At 58.3% G+C, this 18,642-nt stretch overlaps 1 protein-coding gene across 1 annotated transcript; it reads left to right on the plus strand.

The window, feature by feature from the left end:
- Positions 1 to 3,316: 3,316 nt before the first annotated feature.
- On the plus strand, positions 3,317 to 13,785 carry PKDCC (protein kinase domain containing, cytoplasmic). The gene is made up of 7 exons (XM_084901527.1): positions 3,317 to 4,166; positions 8,680 to 8,802; positions 9,435 to 9,706; positions 10,521 to 10,600; positions 10,844 to 10,951; positions 12,468 to 12,641; positions 12,858 to 13,785. The coding sequence occupies exons 1-7, from the start codon at positions 3,513 to 3,515 to the stop codon at positions 12,950 to 12,952; spliced, it is 1,506 nt and encodes a 501-aa protein (XP_084757653.1). The 5' UTR covers positions 3,317 to 3,512; the 3' UTR covers positions 12,953 to 13,785.
- The last annotated feature ends 4,857 nt before the right edge of the window (positions 13,786 to 18,642 follow it).

Genomic DNA, 18,642 nt, shown 5'->3' on the forward strand with positions numbered 1-18,642 from the left:
TAAAGAAATAAAAATTAAAAAAAAAGAAGTGTTTGAGACCTAGGCTGGAGGGAAAGGTAGGCAATGAAGAGGGCTGCTGAGCCCGGCTGGTGTGGATCAGTGTTTGAGTGTAGATCTAAGAACCAAGAGGTCCCAGTTCCATGCCCTGGTCAGGGCACATGCCCGGGTTTCAAGCTCAATCCCCAGTAGGGGGCATCTCATCAGAAGTTTCTTTCTCTCTATCCCTCTACCTTCCTCTCTCTCTAAAATAAAATTTAAAAAATTAAAAGGAGGGCTGCTGAAAGGTTGGTATTACAATCTAGGCAGGTAGGATGATCTGATAAAACATGTAGATATTGTTTATCTAAAAGACATGTCCAAAGAAATTTAGCATTTTGGAGCCATCTGCTCCTTCCCAAGGATTGCTATCTAAGTTAGCCTTTGGGGGGTGGGGGGTGGGGGGGGTAAGCAGAGGGAGAGAAGGGAAACACTGGTGTCTGCAGCTCTGAGCCTTCCCACTTGCAGACGGACCTCTGGTCGGACGGCAGCTGGGCCCTGAGTGAGAGCGCTCGGCACGCTGAGCTGGACACTGGCCTGAGGACTTGGGTCTGGGAGGCCCAGGGGCCTGGCCTGCCAGTTCTTTGGGGTGGAGCAGGTGGACAGATTGTAGACCTGGAGCCTGAAGCAGCGGTTTTTGTGTCTTTTTCAATTCTTTCCAAAGGATGGTTCCTCTCCCTGGGTGGCAAAAAAAAAAAAAAAAAAAAAGCAAACGAGCAAAATTTGGTTAAGAACTCAAGAACTGCCAATTCAGAAACTCTAATCTGCTCAGAAAGTTAAGTCCTTTTTTTTTTTTTTTTTTTTTTCCAGAGGCCAAAAACCTATTTCCACGGAAGACTGTATATGTCTGTGTGTCTGAGAGCCGGTGAGGGAGGGAGACAGAGTGAGTGCGAGAAGGAAAGAGCTGAGGCGCCTTTGTTCCTGTGTGTGAGGCGGCCGCTCCGGGGCTTGTGTGTGCGCAGATGACTGTGTGAACATTAGTGCCTGTTTCTCAGGCCCCTGTGTGCGTTGAACTTTCAAACCATAACAGAAACACTGAAGCTTGGCAGAGAATAATTATCTAATTTTGGAACGTGTTATTATAATACCTACATGATGTGTAACGAACTTAACAATGTTCGCGTTATATTCACCAACTCCGAGTTACAGACCCACAAAGCCAAGTCCTACCGACTTCAGAGGCTTCTTTCTCCAAGACCCAGGCGCAGAGCAGGCCCTAACGAAAGCCCTGGAAGGAATATGGCCCCCCCACAAGGGCCCCCTCTTGGATCCAAAGGGGGAGGGGTGGGCAAAACCTAACTTGGGATAGCGACTCTGTTCCTCCCAGAATCCCCCTTCCTCCCCAGTAGGGGACCCTCTGGAACTGGGAAGGGAACAGCCATATTGGGGTCACAGAGGCTGATAGGCTTTTCCCTGACTCAGCTGTGGGCCAGGAGGCCTGGTGATCAGCCAGGCTCTCTCCTCTTCCCCAGGGGGGCTGGATTGAATTGAAGCCGAGTGTGAGGGAGAATGTTTGCTGTTTGCTGCTGCTCCCTGCTGACTTTAGCCAGTAGCTCTGTTTACAAACCCAGGTTGGTTTTCCCAGCACAGTTAATTAGACCAGAGACATCTGGTGTGAGGGCTGGGGAGGGCATCTGCTCGGAGCCTTCCCCCCACACCCAGCAGCCATGGGCCAGTGCAGGGCAGAACGGCTAAACTGAACCAGACAGAATTCCAGCAAACCCAGGGTTCTCAGGAGAATCGTGGCTTCTTCTCTCGTGCTGCCTCCCCCATGCTTGCTAAGTCAGACGGGTCTCCAAGAATCAGGGTCGGGTGCTCCAACCTCTGGGGGATCACAGGCTGGAGATCAAGGACTTAGCTCTCTCCTCTGCCCTTCCATGTCCAAGAATCTCTGTCCTCTCTCTCTCATCGCAGTAACTCTGTTCTGGAGGAACACCGATTTCTTTGGCCCCCTGCAGGAAAATCTCCCCTCCCTGGCCACGCCCTCAGAAAGGAGGTTCTGGGCCCTCCTCCCCGTCCCTGACACCTCTTCAGGCAATCTCTGACACTGCGGGGGAGGAATGTGATTGATCAGTCCAGGACCAGGGGGGCGGGAAGGTGCCCAGGAAGGTGAGAGGAGCTAGGTGGACAGTTCCAGGGCGACGGGGAAGAGGAGGGCCGGGAGGGGGAGGGGCAGCGGCTTATCTCTCCCAGGAGGGGGGGAGTTCACTCCAAACAGCTAATGCACTGGCGTGTGAAAGCCCCTCAATTAGCACTAATGATGCAATCAGGGAGGGAGGAGGAGGGACCAGGAGTTCTGGTGGAGTCAGCACCAGCTTACACACAAAGTACACACACACACTCCCTTCCTCCGGCACAGTGGCCCCTTCAGACACGCCAAGGCGCGCACTCCACAGACGGTGTGGACCACGCGCATCCGTGGGTTAAAAAAAAAAAAAAAACGCCCTCTTTGCAGAAACTAGCTAGCATGCACTTGGTTCGGGATCCGCCGCTGACCGCGTCTGAATGCAGGGATCCCGGAGTAGGAGAAAGGGTTGGGAGACAAGGAAAAAAAATCAGACATCGGAAAGACTTGTCAGAGGAGGTTGCACAGTGCATCTCCGAAAACATGATTCTTCCTCCGATCTCAGAGTTCCCGTCCCACGCGCGCTCGCAGGTGCAAGCCCCTCTGCGATCTCCCCCCTCCCCAAACCCCCACCCCCACCTCGAATCCGGGCCTTGGGCCAAAAGCCGTCACGCCCAGCCTCACCAGCGGGAGGCGGGACCCACGGGAATTTCCTGCGGGGCCCGTCCGACCTCTGGCCCCGGGTCCCGGGAAGGGCGCTCTGGGGTCACACGGCTCTCCAGACCGACCCCAGTTGCTCGCCCTCTCCCAACTCCGTTAAGCGCGGCCTCGCCCCTTTCCTACCCTCCCACCCCGCCCCGCCGCGCCGGCTCCGTTATCCGCCTCCCGGTCGGTCCCGTTATGCGGCAGCCGCGGCCCCGTTATCCGCCTCGGCGCTGGGCCGCCGCCGGCCCCTCCCCCGCGCCCCCGCCGGAGCCCGGGGGCCGCGCGCTGGGCAGGGCCAGGGCCGAGCCGCCTCCGCGCCGCTTCCCAGGCCCGGCCGGCCGCGGGAGGAGGTCCTGCTGTCAGTCAGCGGGGAAGGCCGGGCCGGGAGGCCGGAGGAGGCGGCGCCGAGGACGGCTCGGGCCGGGAGCGGGAGGCGGAGGCGGAGGGAGGCGGAGGGGGCGGAGGCGGGGGCGGCTCCGGGCCTTATAAGCGGCGGGGGCAGGGCGGGCCTCCGGGAGGGAGGCAAGTGTCAGGCCGATGTGCCGCCCGCCAGGGGCCGGGGTCGGGGCGGCCGGGGCCATGCGCACGAGCTGGGCAGGGGGCCGGCGGGGCGCGCCGCGGAGCCGCCTCGGAGCCTGAGCCTCCGGGCCGGGCCGGGGAGCGCGCGCGGGGGGCGGCCGGCCGGCCGGGGGAGGGGAGGGGAGCGATGCGGCGCCGGCGGGCGGCGGTGGCCGTGGGCTTCTGCGCCTCCTTCCTGCTGGGCTCCGTCCTCAACGTGCTCTTCGCGCCGGGCTCGGAGCCCCCGCGGCCGGGCCAGCCCCCCGGGCCGTCGCCAGCCCCGGGCCCGGGCCGTCGCGGGGGCCGCGGGGAGCTGGCCCGGCAGATCCGCGCGCGCTACGAGGAGGTGCAGCGCTATTCCCGCGGGGGCCCCGCGCCCGGGGCGGGCCGGCCCGAGCGGCGGCGCTTGATGGACCTGGCGCGGGGCGGGCCGGGCCTGCAGCGACCCCCCCAGCCACCCGGGGCCCGGCCCCTGCCCGACGGCTCCCCGAGCTGGCCCCCGGCCCCCGGCCCCGGCTCCCTCGGCTCCCCCGGCCCGGGGGTCCCGCGCCTGGGCTGCGCCGCGCTCCGCAACGTGTCGGGCGCCCAGTACGTGGGCTCCGGCTACACCAAGGCCGTGTACCGCGTCCGCCTGCCCGGCGGCGCCGCCGTGGCGCTCAAGGCGGTGGACTTCAGCGGCCACGACCTGGGCAGCTGCGTGCGCGAGTTCGGGGCGCGCAGGGGCTGCTATCGGCTGGCGGCCCACAAGCTGCTCAAGGAGATGGTGCTGCTGGAGCGGCTGCGGCACCCCAACGTGCTGCAGGTACGAGGGCGGCATGTGTTGGGGGGGTGGGGGGGAAGAAGGTGCCGGCTGGACGTGTCAGGCTCAGGCGCTCCAAGAAACGGAGCCCCAATAACGGTGCCCAAGGGAAGCCAGGGGCAGACTCTGTACCGTGGCCGCTCCCCAGGACCCACCCGAGGTCCCAGTCCTGGGTGGGTGTCCCCTGGCGGAGGGACTCCTGGGGTTCTCAGCTTCCACGCTGTTATTTCTTGAAGACAGAGGCCAGGGCAGAGGATCCCAAGCTTGGGTGAAGGCCCTAAACTTAAGGTGGAGGTCCGTGAGCACTTAGGGCCCTGCTTCTCACTGGAGCTAGAGGAGGGTGAGCACCAGGAAAAGGACCCCAAGCCAGGACTCGGGTCAGCAGTCATCCCTGGGTCAGGATCCCTACTGTGGTCATAAGGTCCCCTTTCGTGATGGAATCTGGACCCCACTTCTCTCGAGTTCCAAATAGTGTGGTTTTGAAGATGGGGTGGGACAGCAATGGGGTTGGGTAGGGTGAGAAAGAGACCTTATGTCCAGCTGGATTCTCAGAGAATACCCCCACCCTTTTCCCCACCCAGAGACCACTGGAGGGATTGAGGGGGTTGGGTAGTAGGCCAGAAAGTACACAGCCGTTCCCAGATGTGGCCCTGGGATTCTCCAGGCCTTCACCTGGGCCCTTGAACCCCTGGAGAAGGAAGCCTCAAGTTCTTTCTTAGCTCAGTGCTCAGGGGACAGGCTGAGGGCCCGAAGGCCTGAGGATCACATTCTCTGAGCAGATGTGGCTAAGAGGCTGAAAGATGGAGAAAGCTAGATGCCCAGGTTTCTATTCAATGGGACTCTGTCTCTCCTGTTCACTGGGGCAGGGGGGAAAGACGAGATCACACACACACACACACACACACACACACACACACACACACCTTGTCCCCTCCAGGCCAGACTAAGAGAGTGGGCCTCTCCCAGCCCCGGCACTGCCCTCACACAGCCACTTCCTCCTCGCCCCCAGCTCTCTGTCCTTGAGTCGGCCCTAGGAGTAGACAAACTGTTCCCTTCGCACATGTCTGAGCAGCCCGAGAGGGGAATCCCTGGCTGCTTTTGGCCCACTGAACTAGGAACCTTGCCCGCACGTTCCACCTCCTAGCCCATTCAAGCTAACCTTTCTACAGCCGGCAGAACTGACCAGAAACCCAGGGTTCCTTCCCCCGTCCCTCGGGAGTGAGCTGACCCCCAGGCCTATTGCAGAAGAGGGTAGCCAGGCAGGGAGCTGTGTCGGGTCCTGCTGGCTCCCAGTCTCCCCAGGCTTCCCCAGCCCTGATCGGACACTGTGACCGATCTGGGCTCTGACCTGGTTGCTGGAGGTCGGGCAGAGCCAACCATTGTGAGTGGCTCTGCCTGGTGGCATGGCTGACACTGTGTCTGGAGCTTAAGGGAGGGAGCGGCTGGTCACGTGGCCATTCTCACGGAGAGGATCTTGTTATCTTTGCTTCTAAGGGGCTCTTGGAAAGCCCCTAATTTATGGAAACCCTGGAGTGTCAGCCAGATTATGAGTTGGTGGAGGTCTTTAGTGACTTAGGAGGACGTTAGTGTTAATTGACTCACAACACACACACACACACACACACACACACACACACACCCCTTTGGACAGGTTAGAAGTTGTATGTGCTTTCCTCTCTCTTAGGGAACTTCTCACTTACCCCGCAGACTTCCAGACAAGCATCCAACTGACGGACCCCCCCTCCACCTCCCCCACACACACACCACAGAATGGATCGCCACTATAATGTCAGGTCCCCGGCCCAAGAACACCAAAGAAAAAAGTTACAATGGAATAGTTTTCACCCCTTCCCTCCGGAGACCAAGATTGGTTGTCTGGGGTTGGCTATGGGACTCCCATGGGGTCAAAGCTGGGGTTAGCTGCCCTAGGGCACATGGTATAAGGTGAGTGAGGTCCCAGGTCCTTTCTGTTGGATGCATGAAAAACTACCAGAGGCAGGACCGGGACTGTGAGCTTAGGGGCTCTTTGGGAGTGGGTCTCCCGCTACATTGCCCAAGCCCCAGGCCAGTGTCCCTCTGGCTTCCCCCGCAATGCCACCTCTGCTTCCAGGGAGCCTGCGTGGGGTCTTTTTCAGGAGGGTGTGCAGGGAACTAGAAATAACGTCGTTGTAATACCTCTGAATCATTTAAAATTTCAAAACCATTTGACTGTTTGCTGAACTGGGGAGGAGCCAGAGAATATTTCTTAGATTTCCGGCTCCCCCAGACCTCCAGAGGTCCCCTCCCCCTGTCTGGCAGCCCCCAAGTTGGTGCAGTGTTCTTTAAAAAAAAAAAAAAAAACTTTTTTATTGATTGATTGCTTTTTTTTTTTGAGAGAGAGATGGGGGGGTGGGGGTGGGGGAAGGAGAGACAGACAGACAGACATTGACTTGTTGTTCCATCCATTCACTGATTTGCTTCTTGTATGTGCCCAGACCAGGGATCGAACCCAAAACACTGGTGCTTCCAGACAATGCTCCAACCAACTGAACCACCCAGCCAGGTCATTAAACGCGCTGTTAACAAGATATTAATCAACACCCCTCAGGAAAAAATAAAAATTCCAATAGAAAATGCCCAGGATAGCATGTCCCCCAGGGTACCTTCCAGTGCCTTGCTCTAGTCTCCTGGGACTGCGTGAGCGAGATTTCTCTATCCACCTTCTGTGACTTCCCTCCCCAACCAGCCCCGACACACACACACACACACACACACACACACTCCCTCATGTGATAGATGCCTCTGTAGCCCAGGGTCAAAGGGCACAAAGGTCTTCCCGCCAACCCCCCCTCCGTTGTCCCCGGAGGCCCCAGGCCTGCCTGAGCCCCGATTCTGGCCCTGCTAGAGAGGATATTTCTTCTCCCAAACGAACAAAAGATATGGCTGAAATGCTCAGCCTCACGCTTCCTGGGGGGGTTAATGGTGTCTTTTTATTTTTTCCTGAGGGGTGTTGATTAATACCTCGTTAACAGCGCATTTAATGACCTCCGGGTGTTTAATAACCTTCAGAAGTTTCCCACAAAGGCTCAGACTCTGGGCAAGAAAATGAGAACCAGGCCCCAGGGCTGCTCTCCTTACCTTCCCCCGCCCCACCAGGGGCTGGGGCCTCCCTGAGCTGATTGGGGAGGGGGTGGGGTGGAGAGAGGGGGGAGAAGAGGGTGCCTGGGACTGGCCCCAGATCCCCCAAGTTGCACGCAGCCCTAGCGATCTGATACGGAGTGGAGTGGTGTCTTCCCGCGTGCCAGCAGGACTGGGACAGCTGGCTCTGGGGTCAGGGAGCTGAAGGGCAGCCCTGACCTGAAGGGAGCCTGCGAGGGCCTGGCGTGGAGCTGGGAGGGGTGCGAATCATGGCATGGAGGGTGACAATACGCAGGGACGCCTGGCTTGTGGACTTGGCTCCCCCTGCAACCCCCTTTCCCTCCCCCCATCGTGCTGCTCTCTCTTCTCCCTGGAGAACTCTGGCCTGGACCACTCGGCCTCCCTACTCCACAGGGTACTGGTTGTTTGGAGCAGAGTTTGACCCCAGCTGATGTGCAGTGTGACGGAGAGGCCGGGAGACGCGGGGTTCTGTGCGGATGCTGGTTTAGGTGTCAGTGACAAAGTCAGGCTGGGCTTCCCAGAAGCCCCTGGCCAGCCGAGCTACACCAAGCTCCTCCCCAGATCCCGTGGCGTGGGCAGGCCCTTGTGATCAGGCTCCCCAAGAACTGACCTTTCCCAGGAGCCACCTCTTCACCGCCACCCCCGCTGATGTGGGTGGCCCCCGCCCACCGACACAGGCAGAGAACACCCAAGGACGCGCCCTCAGCGTCTTTGTTCTTGACCCTCGTTACCAGCGCTGAGGGAGCTGGCTTCTCCTCCTCCCACAAGACCCGAGCCCAGGAGGGGGGAGTGAAACTGCCAAAAAAAAAAAAAAAAGTGGAAATAATGAGAAATAAACAGGGATTGGAGCAGGGAAGGAGGTAGAGGAACCGTTTGCTGGCTTGTCGATTAGCACACGATATTCTCGGAAAGAACCAGGCTGTGTGGAATCGGCGTCATACATGCGAATTCCAGCTCCTGGGTTCGCTAGCTGTGTGACTCTGTGCAAGTAACTGAAACTCTCTGCGTTGGTTTCCTTACCTGCGAGCTGGAGATGATGATAATAGGACCTCCTGTGCCATGTGAGGTGGTTATAAGGCGTGCGTTGTGCCTGTAAAACATTTAGCAGGACGCCTGGCTCCGTGTTAACACATGGTGGCCAGACCGGCCCATTTGCCTGAGCAGCAAGAGGTGAGGGGCGATGCGGTCGGGAAGGCCACAGGGACAGAGGGCTGGCTTCGCGGGCAGCGCTGCTCTTCTGGCTCCAGCTGAAGCTAAGGCCTGGGGCACGCCAAGGAGGGGGGGCTGGCAGCAGAGGAAGAGGGCATAATAGTCATCCCTTCTCTGTCCTCCCTCCCACCCTGGGACCTAATGACCCTCTCCTCTGGACCTCCCCCAGCTCTATGGCTACTGCTACCAGGACAGCGAGGACATCCCGGACACCCTGACCACCATCACGGAGCTGGGCGCCCCTGTCGAGATGATCCAGCTGCTCCAGACGTCCTGGGAGGACCGATTCCGAGTGAGCAGGGAGGAGGGCCGGGCCCTGGGCTCTTGGCTGGGACGGTTCACCCTTAGAAGGCCAGCCTACTGGAGCAGTTTCCACCACTCCTACTCCTCCTCCTCCTCCTCCTCCTCCTTCTCCTCCTCCTCGGGGGAGGGCGGGAGGGAGCAAAGCTGACTCGGCCATCAGCCAAAGGGTTAAAGAGAGAAGCCAGACATAGAGGACCCAGACTTTCTCTGTGCTCCAGCTACACACACACACACACACACACACACACACACACACACGCTTCCCTCACAAACACTCTCAGCCTGGTTGCAAAAGGGTCCGCGTCCTCCTCCTCTTTGCACACACTGGACTGAAACCACAAGCAAGATGCAACTTCGGGGAGGAGATCCGTTGTCCCCAGACATCCCTGCTGCCCACGTGCCACTCACTCCGTGTTGCTTTCAGGGCCAGGTCAGCCAGGGGTTAATAGAAAAATCACAGGTGTGCTCTCTAAGGCCCCTGGCCTCAGCCCTCGGTGAGCACTAGGCTTTTTAAGTAAAAGTCAGCCCCCACACCCCCCAGCTCAGTCCGGAGTTTCCCAAAGGAGGGAGCCCTGGAGCCCCAGGAGAGAAGCAGTGAGCAGCCTTGTGTCTGCCCCTCAGATCTGCCTGAGCCTGGGCCGCCTCCTTCACCACCTGGCCCACTCCCCGCTGGGCTCCGTCACGCTGCTGGACTTCCGCCCCCGGCAGTTCGTGCTGGTGGACGGGGAGCTGAAGGTGACGGATCTGGACGACGCCCGCGTAGAGGAGACGCCGTGTGCCAGCAGCGCCAACTGCATCCTCGAGTTTCCGGCCAGGAACTTCACCCTGCCCTGCTCGGCCCAGGGCTGGTGCGAGGGCATGAACGAGAAGCGCAACCTCTACAACGCCTACAGGTGACCTCTGCCCCCTGCGCGGAGGGCCAGCGAGGGAGAGTGGGCCGGGAGGGCCAACAGGAGGCCGGCCAGAGGGGGAGGCTCAGCCTTGACCAATGGATCAGCATGGGGGGGGGCGGGGGGGGGAGGAGGCTTCCGCCCGATCGAGAAGGGAACATTCAGGCTCCTGAGGGGGAGGCTAAAAATAGCCAGCTCCAAGGAGAATCTGGGTTGGGGATGGCAGCTGGAGGCTTCTTAAAATAGTGTCAGACTCAGAGCTCAGGGCCATGACACTGACACTGCCCCCATGCCTCCTCCCTCCCTGCCATTCACCTCTGCAAGCTCCTCCCGGGCCCCAGCCACGGAGCTGCTTTCACACTGGTCCGTCGGGGTAACCTGGGGCTGAGGGGTGGGGAAGGCTGACTTCAGACTTGTTTGCTAGGTTTGCTGTGCTCTTAGCATGTGCCCAGACCCCAACCCTGAGTCTGCGTAACTCCGTGTACCTTCTGGGGATGTGCCTCGTTGGCAGGCCTGGGGAAGCAGACTCCCTAGAGATCATCGGGAGTCCATCCCACGTTGGCGTAGCGCGGTGTTTCCCAAACTTTTGACACGTGTGTACTCCTTCTATAATTTTCGTAACGCTGAGTACCCCTCGTACTCATGAGCACGTAGAATTAGGCGCAGCTAAGCACGGTGCAGTGCATATCCCCACCAAACTCTTCCCGTACCCCTGGGGCTACGCGTACCACACTTTGGGAAACACTGGCGTAGAGGAAGGATGTGTCTCCAGAGGCTGGACCACTGAGCCCCTGGTTTCTCTCTCTCTCTGCTCCAGGTTTTTCTTCACATACCTCCTTCCCCACAGTGCCCCACCCTCACTGAGGCCTCTGCTGGACATTATTGTCAATGCCACAGGTGAGCTCCCCGGGGCCCGTCTGCTTCCCGTCCCCGGGCCCCTCCCCCAGCAGGTGTGGGGACTAGAATGACCCAGGGCAGCACAGGGCCCGGAAACCATCATTTCCCAAAGCGGCATTCTGGGGGGAACCTCCTCCCCGGTCCACCAGTCCTCAGGGCCCAGAGGGAGAGAGGGAAAGGCCACTGCCTGCCCCAGGAGAAGCAGGAGCCCACGGCCCCTCTCAGCGACACTGCCCCCTGCAGGAGAGCTCACGTGGGGGGTGGACGAGACGCTGGCCCAGCTGGAGAAGGTGCTGCAGCTGTACCGGAGCGGGCAGTACCTGCAGAACTCCTCCGCGGACAGCAGAGCCGGTGAGTGGCCCCGGGGTGGCAGGGACCCAGGGGCTGGGGAGGTGAGAGACGGGTGGGAGGGGGACCAGTCCCCCTGAATGGACTAAGTAGCTCCCGTCCCCTCTAAGGCTTACGTGGTGTGATACACAGGCTGCTGACCGTGTAGCCTTCCCTTGGAGGTCTCCTCTCTGGCTGAACTAGAACTAGAACTTGACCTTAAACCGGGGGGAGGGGGGGGCCCGCGGGGGAGTTGGCACGGACACTCCTCCTCTGGGTGGCTCCACACTGCGCCATGGGCTGTCTGGGTGACTTTGAGCAAGTTCCGCCTGAGCTTCACTTTCCCCATCTACGAATTGGGCTCAGCATTACCTGCCTCACAAAACGCCTAACGGGGCGTAAAGACCAGGTGACGTGTGTGCCAGCCGTTAACCCGGTTCCCGTTCCACAGCTGGAAGGCGGCATCTGTTTGCCTCTCTTTCCTTCCGCTACACGTCAGGGGGCTAGGAGGGCGGCTGGGGACGGAGGGGCCCGCACGGAAACCCGCGGGGAAGCCCTGGAGCAAGGGGAGGATTCTGTCACTGCTCAGGGTCCCTCAGTCCTGGAGCGGAGTGTGGTTGGCAGGGGAGCCAGGGGTGGGCAGCCTTCGCCTGCAGGGAGCTCTGGCCAGTCGCAGGGGCTGGGGAGCCCTCGTTAGCCCTGTAAATAAAGTTTAACGAGGTGAACAATGGCTGGCTCTGTCCCTGAGGACGCCGTTTATGGGGCTGTAAATCACGGCCGCCTGGACTTTGGTCGAGTCCCTGGTAGAGGGAGGCAGGAGGGCGGGGTGACCAGAGGCCCCGGACTCCTGCATTATCAGGCCGGGGCTGGGCTCGACAGGCGGTGGGAAAAGACGGTGACCCCGAAGCCTGCCACCCAGCCCAGCCTGCTTCCCGATCCGAGCAGGTTTCAGAAGCTCTTTCTGTGTGATGGGGAGACCTCAGATTCCTCCTCCAGCCTCCTCCCCAAACACTCCACTGGTGGATTCCCAAGTGGTGATTTTTTGTGTGTTTTTTTTTGCATTCGTTTGCACGCCTCTTCCCTTCAAGACTCCCTGACCGCCCCCTTCCCCGAGGGGCTGGCCTGACCTCTCTCCCCAAGCCCAGAGGGAAGGCCACCCTAGGCCTCGGGCGTCAGAATCGTAGGCACAGCGATGTCTGAGAAGCCCCGCTCTCCGTCCATGTCCAAAAGGCTCTGACTTCAGCAGCCAGCCTGGACGGCCAGTGACTCTGGGTGTGCATTGTTCTTACACGTGTGCCCGTCGCAGTGCACTTCCTGGGCCAACTACATGTTCTTGGATTTGGGGGACGCGTGTCTCCCCAAAACTAAATCTGAGCCTTGCCTTTCAGAGGCGTCAGAGTTCTGGCTGCATCCATCTCCGTGCTTCGGGCACTGGGCTGGATCTCAGCCCCGTGAGTCCTCCTGTCCTTTTCAGAAAGCCACCGAGCCCTCCCCCAGGGGCACACAAAGTTCTCATTCGCGCTCCATCCCCCGCCCCCAGAGTACCGGCGCCTGCCAGACAGCACCATCCCCGAGGAAGACTACCGCTGCTGGCCCTCCTACCACCACGGCGGCTGCCTCCTTTCCGTGTTCAACCTGGCCGAGGCCGTGGACGTCTGCGAGAGCCACGCCCAGTGCCGGGCCTTTGTGGTCACCAACCAGACCACCTGGACAGGTGAGAAAGGACGTCAGGAGGGGTGTGGCCGGACTTCCCAGAAGAGATGGCTAGGTCATGTTCCCCCATCAGCAGCCAGAGATGATGAGACGGCAAGAAGGCTGAGATGATAAGAGACACGTATATGTGTCCTCAAGGCCATCACCGTGGGGAGAGCGGCCCTGCCTCCAGGGAGAGAAGCATCCAGACCCATTGACCTCTCACCCCCGCCCCCAGGTCGGCAGCTGGTCTTTTTCAAGACGGGATGGAGCCACGTCGTCCCCGATCTCCATAAGACCACATACGTGAAGTCCTCTCGCCGGCCTGTCTGAGGGCTCAGCTGACCACCCCCGCCGGCTGGGCTTGCCTGTGAAGGGAGTGACTGGCCCCGGCAGCATGGCGTGTCGCCCGGAACCGCCACGGAAAAGGCTGGCGTCCTAGACAGACAGACGAAGGTGCCCAGGACAGTGTGCAATAATGCCAAATGTTAAAATGTGAGTTTGCCGGGCTAGGGATGGGTCTGCTGGCTCCAGGGCTAGAGACTCTGGGGGCAGGCGGCCTCTGCAACCCTCTGGGCTGCCAGCAAGGCTCAGGCTGGTCTCCGCTCGGGGGCTCTGCCCTCCCTGGGACAATTCCGTGGGCAGCCCCATCACTGTGTCTGTAGTGTGAGAATGTAGCCAGAGCCCCGGCGGCTGCTGCTGCTGCTGCTGCTACAGGTGCCATGGCCTGGCGGGGGGCTGCGGGGGTCACAGAGTGTTCTCCCCGCTGAGCTCCAGATGGGAGACTTGACGGGATGCCACAGGAAGTCCGTGATGCTGTCCTGGGGAGGCCACCTCCGGCCACCGGACCGGGGTTTCCCGTGGGCCAGCCCGGGGCCCGGGGCAGAGGAGCACACGTGGTATGAGCCAAGACGTGGGGTCGAGGAGCAGGTTGCGGTTTGAGCCAGGACCCGGAGCGGGGGTGGGGCCAGGGCCTTTCTGCCTCATTTGCTTTCAGTGAAAGCCGACAAAACAGCCAAAAACAGCCTCTCCCTCCTCCTGGAGTTTGTATATCCAGAAGCTTTTGTACTTCTTGTTCATTGAAATGTTTATTTTTGTAAAAAAAAAAAAAAAATCAATCAATCAATTAATAAAATGACATTTCACAGGAAGGCCTCCTCCCACGCCTCAGTTTCTCGGGCTGACTTACTAGTCCTCAGAGGTGTCTTCGGCGTGACTGCGGGGAGGAGCGACGTGTCATGAGGGATGACCTCTGAGGGAATGACATCCCCCGGCAAACCCTGAGAGCGGGCAAAATGTGTCTCCAGGCCCTGGTCTTTTTTTTTTTTAATTTCTTTATTAAGATATCACATATTTGTCCTCAACCCCCCATTCCAATCCCCCACCCCCCTCACTCATGCCCCCACCCCCCTATTGTCCTTGACCACTGGTTAGGCTCATATGTGTGCACATAAGTCCTTTGGTCGATCTCTCCCTTTTATCCCCTCCCTCCCTTTGAGGTCCAACCATCTGACCCATGGCTCCTTATCTCTGGGTCTGTCCTTGTTCATCAGTCTATGTTGTTCACCATTTCCCCTAGATGAGTGAGATCGTGTTCTACTGGAAATATACTTATAATAATAAAAAATGAGACAAGCAAAAAGTGATGCTGAAAAAGACCCTGCTCTTAGGGTGCCCTCCTCCCTACTTGGCCGTCCACCTCCATAGCCGGACAAAGGACAGGAGAGAGTCCTTCCCCTGAGGAGGCTCACATTCTCACACACACCAGCTGCTTCTATGCAGAGCCGTACCCAGAGGAGTGATGTCCAAATGGGGGAATGTCGACCACCTCCGGGAACCCCAAGCTGCCTCCCGTCAGGTCAGCCTTGCCTGCGGACAGGGTTGGTCCTCGCCATCACCACCACTGCCTTGCACAAGGTAATGCCCAAGTTTCAGAGTTTTCCTCTGAGCAAGAAATATACAGAAAGCAAAGAAAAAGGAAGGCCTGGGAAGAGACACATCTTCTGGGTTGTAGGAGGGACAGTCTAGCAGGGGAGACTCCAGAGCAGAAAGATGACCTAAGGGTTCAAGATCACATACTGCGGCCAAAGAGAGTCATGTAGGTCGTCTCACCTGGAATCCTACCTCTTCTGCTTCTAGAACATTCCTAGAGTGCACAAACCTTAGAGAGTTTTAGGAAGAATAACCAAACTTTTAATCCAACTCGATTTCTTCTCAACAGATGTGGTTGGTGTAATTTCTCAAACGCAAAATGTCCTTGTAGCCCTGGCTGGTTTGGTTCATTGGCCTGGGGACTGGAAGATCCCAGGTTCCATTCCGGTCAAGGGCACATGCTCAGGTTGCGGGCTAAATCCCCAGGAAGGGGCGTGCAGGAGGCAGCCAATCAATGATTCTCTCTCATCATTGATGTTTCTCTCTCTCTCTCTTCCTTTCTCTCTGAAATCAATTTTTTTAAAATGTCCTTGTAGTTCTAAACGATGGGGGAGCCGCTGTTAGTTCCGGAGTCATCCTCGTGGACGTCACTTGGACCCTCCAGTTGTACCTCACCACCATTATGGCTGACCCACACACCCCACATCTTGCCTCTGGCTACTTGGGCTTGGTGATTGTGGTTGGAGGAGGGAAGTCAGGGCCTCCACAGAACCTCACACCATGACTCAGCCAAGTCAGATTGCCCCCATGCTCACCACCCTCAGTCGCCACCTCTACAAGGCGGCCTCAGCTTCCATCAGCCCCAGACCTCTTTTTTTTTTTAAATATATTTTATTGATTTTTTTTTTATTATTGAGAGAAAGAGCAAAGGATAGTTAGAAACATCAATGAGAGAGAATCATCGATCAGCTGCCTCCTGCACACCCCCCTACTGGGGATGTGCCCGCAACCAAGGTACATGCCCTTGACCAGAATCGAACCTGGGACCTTGCAGTCCTCAGGCCGACACTCTATCCACTGAGCCAAACCTCTTTCCGCAGCTGCATTCATGCACAATGCGCCCTCTTATTCTCCAACTACCAAGCAGTCAGTGGGGCCCTGAGAACAGGAGGAGACATGGCACCACCTGGGCCTAAGGAGATGCCACGGGGAAGGCGTAGGCAGGGCTGTGGGGTCTGTGCATGCCAAGGGAAACAGAACCTGGTTCCAGTCAGCAGAGAGGGTCCCAGGGCTCAGGGGCTATGGGACCCGGTGAGAAAAGAGAAAGCTGAAGATGAACCCCAGCACTGCCTTGTGAGATTCCAGAAGTTTCCAGACAATGGGTTCACTGGCAGTCTCTGGCCTCCAGGAGGAAGGGTTATTCTGATTTTAGATTCCTGGACACTGAAGCCCAGGTCACCGCTGAGCAACAAAATCCAGCCCTCACTTCCAAGCCTGTCCCGGAGAGGGGGTTGCGGCACAAGGAATCTAAGAGTTAGGGAGCCCCAGCTTACGTTGAGTGTGTGGCAAACTAAGACGGAGGGTCCCAGCCTGCTTTCTCAGTGGTCAGAGCATCGGCCTGCAGACCAAAGGGTCACCAGTTCAGTTTCCTTTCAGGCTCCTCGGCCTCAGTAGAAGTAGGGGTTCCTGCGGAAGCAGCCAGTCGTGAATGTTTCTCTCTCCTCTCTCTCTCCCACTCCACCCTCCCTCCCACTCTCTCTGGAAATCAATGGGGAAAATATCCTCAGGTGAGTATTTTAAAAAATAAGAATGGAGTTCCAAAGCACAAAAAACCTTTTTAGAAAGATGCACCCACAGCCAAAACTGGTTTGGCTCAGTGGATAGAGCGTCAGCCTGTGGACTGAAGGGTCCCAGGTTCGATTCTGGTCAAGGGCACGTACCTTGGTTGTGGGCACATCCCCAGTAGGGGGTGTGCAGGAGGCAGCTGATCGATGTCTCTCTCTCATCGATGTTTCTAACAGTCTATCCTTCTCCCTTCCTCTCTGTGAAAAATCAATAAAAATATATTTTTTTTAAAAAAGACGCACCCACAGGTGGCTGAAGGGGTGGTGCATAGCTCCTTCCTCCAGGGGAGAGTCTTGCCTCTGAACCCCGGGCAGACTTGGCCGGGTCCATCCTGCAGAGAAGGCAGAAGGGCATGGCAGCTGGGAACGGACGGAGAGGTGATGGAGGGCCCTGGAAGGAAGGGGACAGTGAGTGAACGCCTGAGGTTAAATCATGACCCACCCCCCACCCCCAAGATGGCCATTCACGTGAAACCACCCATCCCATTCCTGGGTCCTTTGTCCCCTTCCTGTGGGAACCAGAACCACCCCCCTGTCCCCAAGCCCAGGTCCTCTCCACTCCCCTTCCACAGCCAGCATGGAAGTCATAGTCACCTGGCTGAGGCCTCCAGGGATGGTGCCAGGGGAGGGAAGCCGGAGCCGAGTCCTTCCTAGGCCTGCACACGAGAGGCCACGTGGCTACTGGTCCCCGTGAGAGGCTGGGGGGACTCTGGCCACTCCTGCCTTTTGCTCCCTGTGTGAGCTGGGCGGTAGCAAATCCCCGAGCCTCCACGTCCCCGTCTGCCAATGTGAGATGAATAGTATCTGTTCCACCGGAGTGTTAACAGCAGTTGAATGAAGTCATGATGCAAAGGTCTTCGCCAGTGTCCACAAACAGCGAGTGCTTGGGAAATACCGGCTGGCACCGTCCTTGTTATTGTTACGAGGGAGCGGAGCCCTGAACATCCACCCGCAGCCTGGAAGAGGACCCAGGCTGGCTGAGGAGAGCCAAAGCACAGCCAGACTGACCCCGGACCCACCTCTCGCAGGCCCGGCGGGGAACACTGCCACCGCCTGGAGGAGGTGGAGCCCCGCTCTCCGGGTCAGTGCCCCGGGAGGGCAGTGCCTGGCAAACAGAAGGGGGAAGAGGATTAACATGAAAGCAGAAAATGGGATTAGGAGGCCTTAGGGTAATGTGCTCACCTACCCCCCCAGCCATGACAACGGCTTCTTGCTTTCACTTTATGGCTTCTGAGCCCGGAGCAGAGCGTGTCAGGCTTAGTGCCCCCCTGCTCCCAGGGGCAGAGCCGGGAAGAGGCGTGGTAGACCCGGAGCATGAGGCTACCCAGTCTGCTAGGGAGAGGGGCGGGGATGCCACGCTTTCTCGTTTAATCCTCACGGCAGCTTTGTGAGGGGGGCGAGAGCCCAGAGGTGAAGAGCCAGGATTCAAGCCTAGACGGTTGCCTCTGAAAACTGTGTTCCTTCCGCTCTACCCACTGGCTCACACAGTTTAATTTTGCTTTTGTGTTTAATTTTTAAAGAGAGAGGAAGGGGGAGAGAGAGAGAGAGAGAGAGAGAGAGAGAGAGAGAGAGAGAGAGAGAGAAGCATTGAGCCGTTGCCTCCTGCAGGTCCCATGCTGAGGAATGAGCTCACAACCTGGGCATGTGTCCTAACCAAGAATTGAACTGGTGACTTCTCAGTGCATGGGTCAGTGCTCAACCACTGAGCCACACTGGCCAGCGAGCCTGACCTTTACAAATGGTCCCTTTGAGGTCTGTCATGCAGGACTTTTTTTATTTCCCCTGTTCACCGCTCTGCGACTCCAGGCCGCCCCCTTGGGTGGCAAAAGCACTTCCTCTACCCAACTATGGAGAGCTCCACAGGAGATGGAGATCTGGGGAGGAGGGAGAGGGCGGTGAGAGTACATGTTTCCTGGCTTCCTCCTTGTGAGGTCACCCTGCCTGGCTGTGTCCTTGGGCATCTGAGTCCTTTTGAGTTTGGGGCAAACCTCCTTTGGAGCTAGAGGGAGCTGGATGCGGGGTCTGTAATTGTCAGGCCACCAAGACAGAGAGCAGGGGAAGAAGAGGAGAGACCAAGCACACCACCCACTTCTCACTTGAACGTGAGGGGAAGGCAAGAGAAGAATTTCCCGTTTTGTGCCCAGTTGCCTTTTCAGCTATTCAGCCACTTATTCTGTTTGAATGGAGGGCCACATTGGGTCCCGCCTTTCAAGGAGTCCTCTATAGCAGAGGTTGCCAACTGGTGGTCCATGAGGTCTGAAAGGCTGGTGACCGCTGCTCTTACAGCAGACATTCTCATCCGGGGCA

Source organism: Pipistrellus hanaki, assembly GCF_964339955.1.
Source record: "Pipistrellus hanaki genome assembly, chromosome: 12".
NCBI lineage: Eukaryota > Metazoa > Chordata > Mammalia > Chiroptera > Vespertilionidae > Pipistrellus > Pipistrellus hanaki.

Excerpts from the sequence above, each read along its gene's own strand:
- PKDCC (XM_084901527.1), top strand. The coding sequence starts at position 3,513 with ATGCGGCGCCGGCGGGCGGCGGTGGCCGTGGGCTTCTGCGCCTCCTTC. Across the intron at positions 4,167-8,679 it reads GGCACCCCAACGTGCTGCAG|CTCTATGGCTACTGCTACCA; the intron begins GTACGAGGGCGG and ends GACCTCCCCCAG. Across the intron at positions 12,642-12,857 it reads CAACCAGACCACCTGGACAG|GTCGGCAGCTGGTCTTTTTC; the intron begins GTGAGAAAGGAC and ends CCCCGCCCCCAG.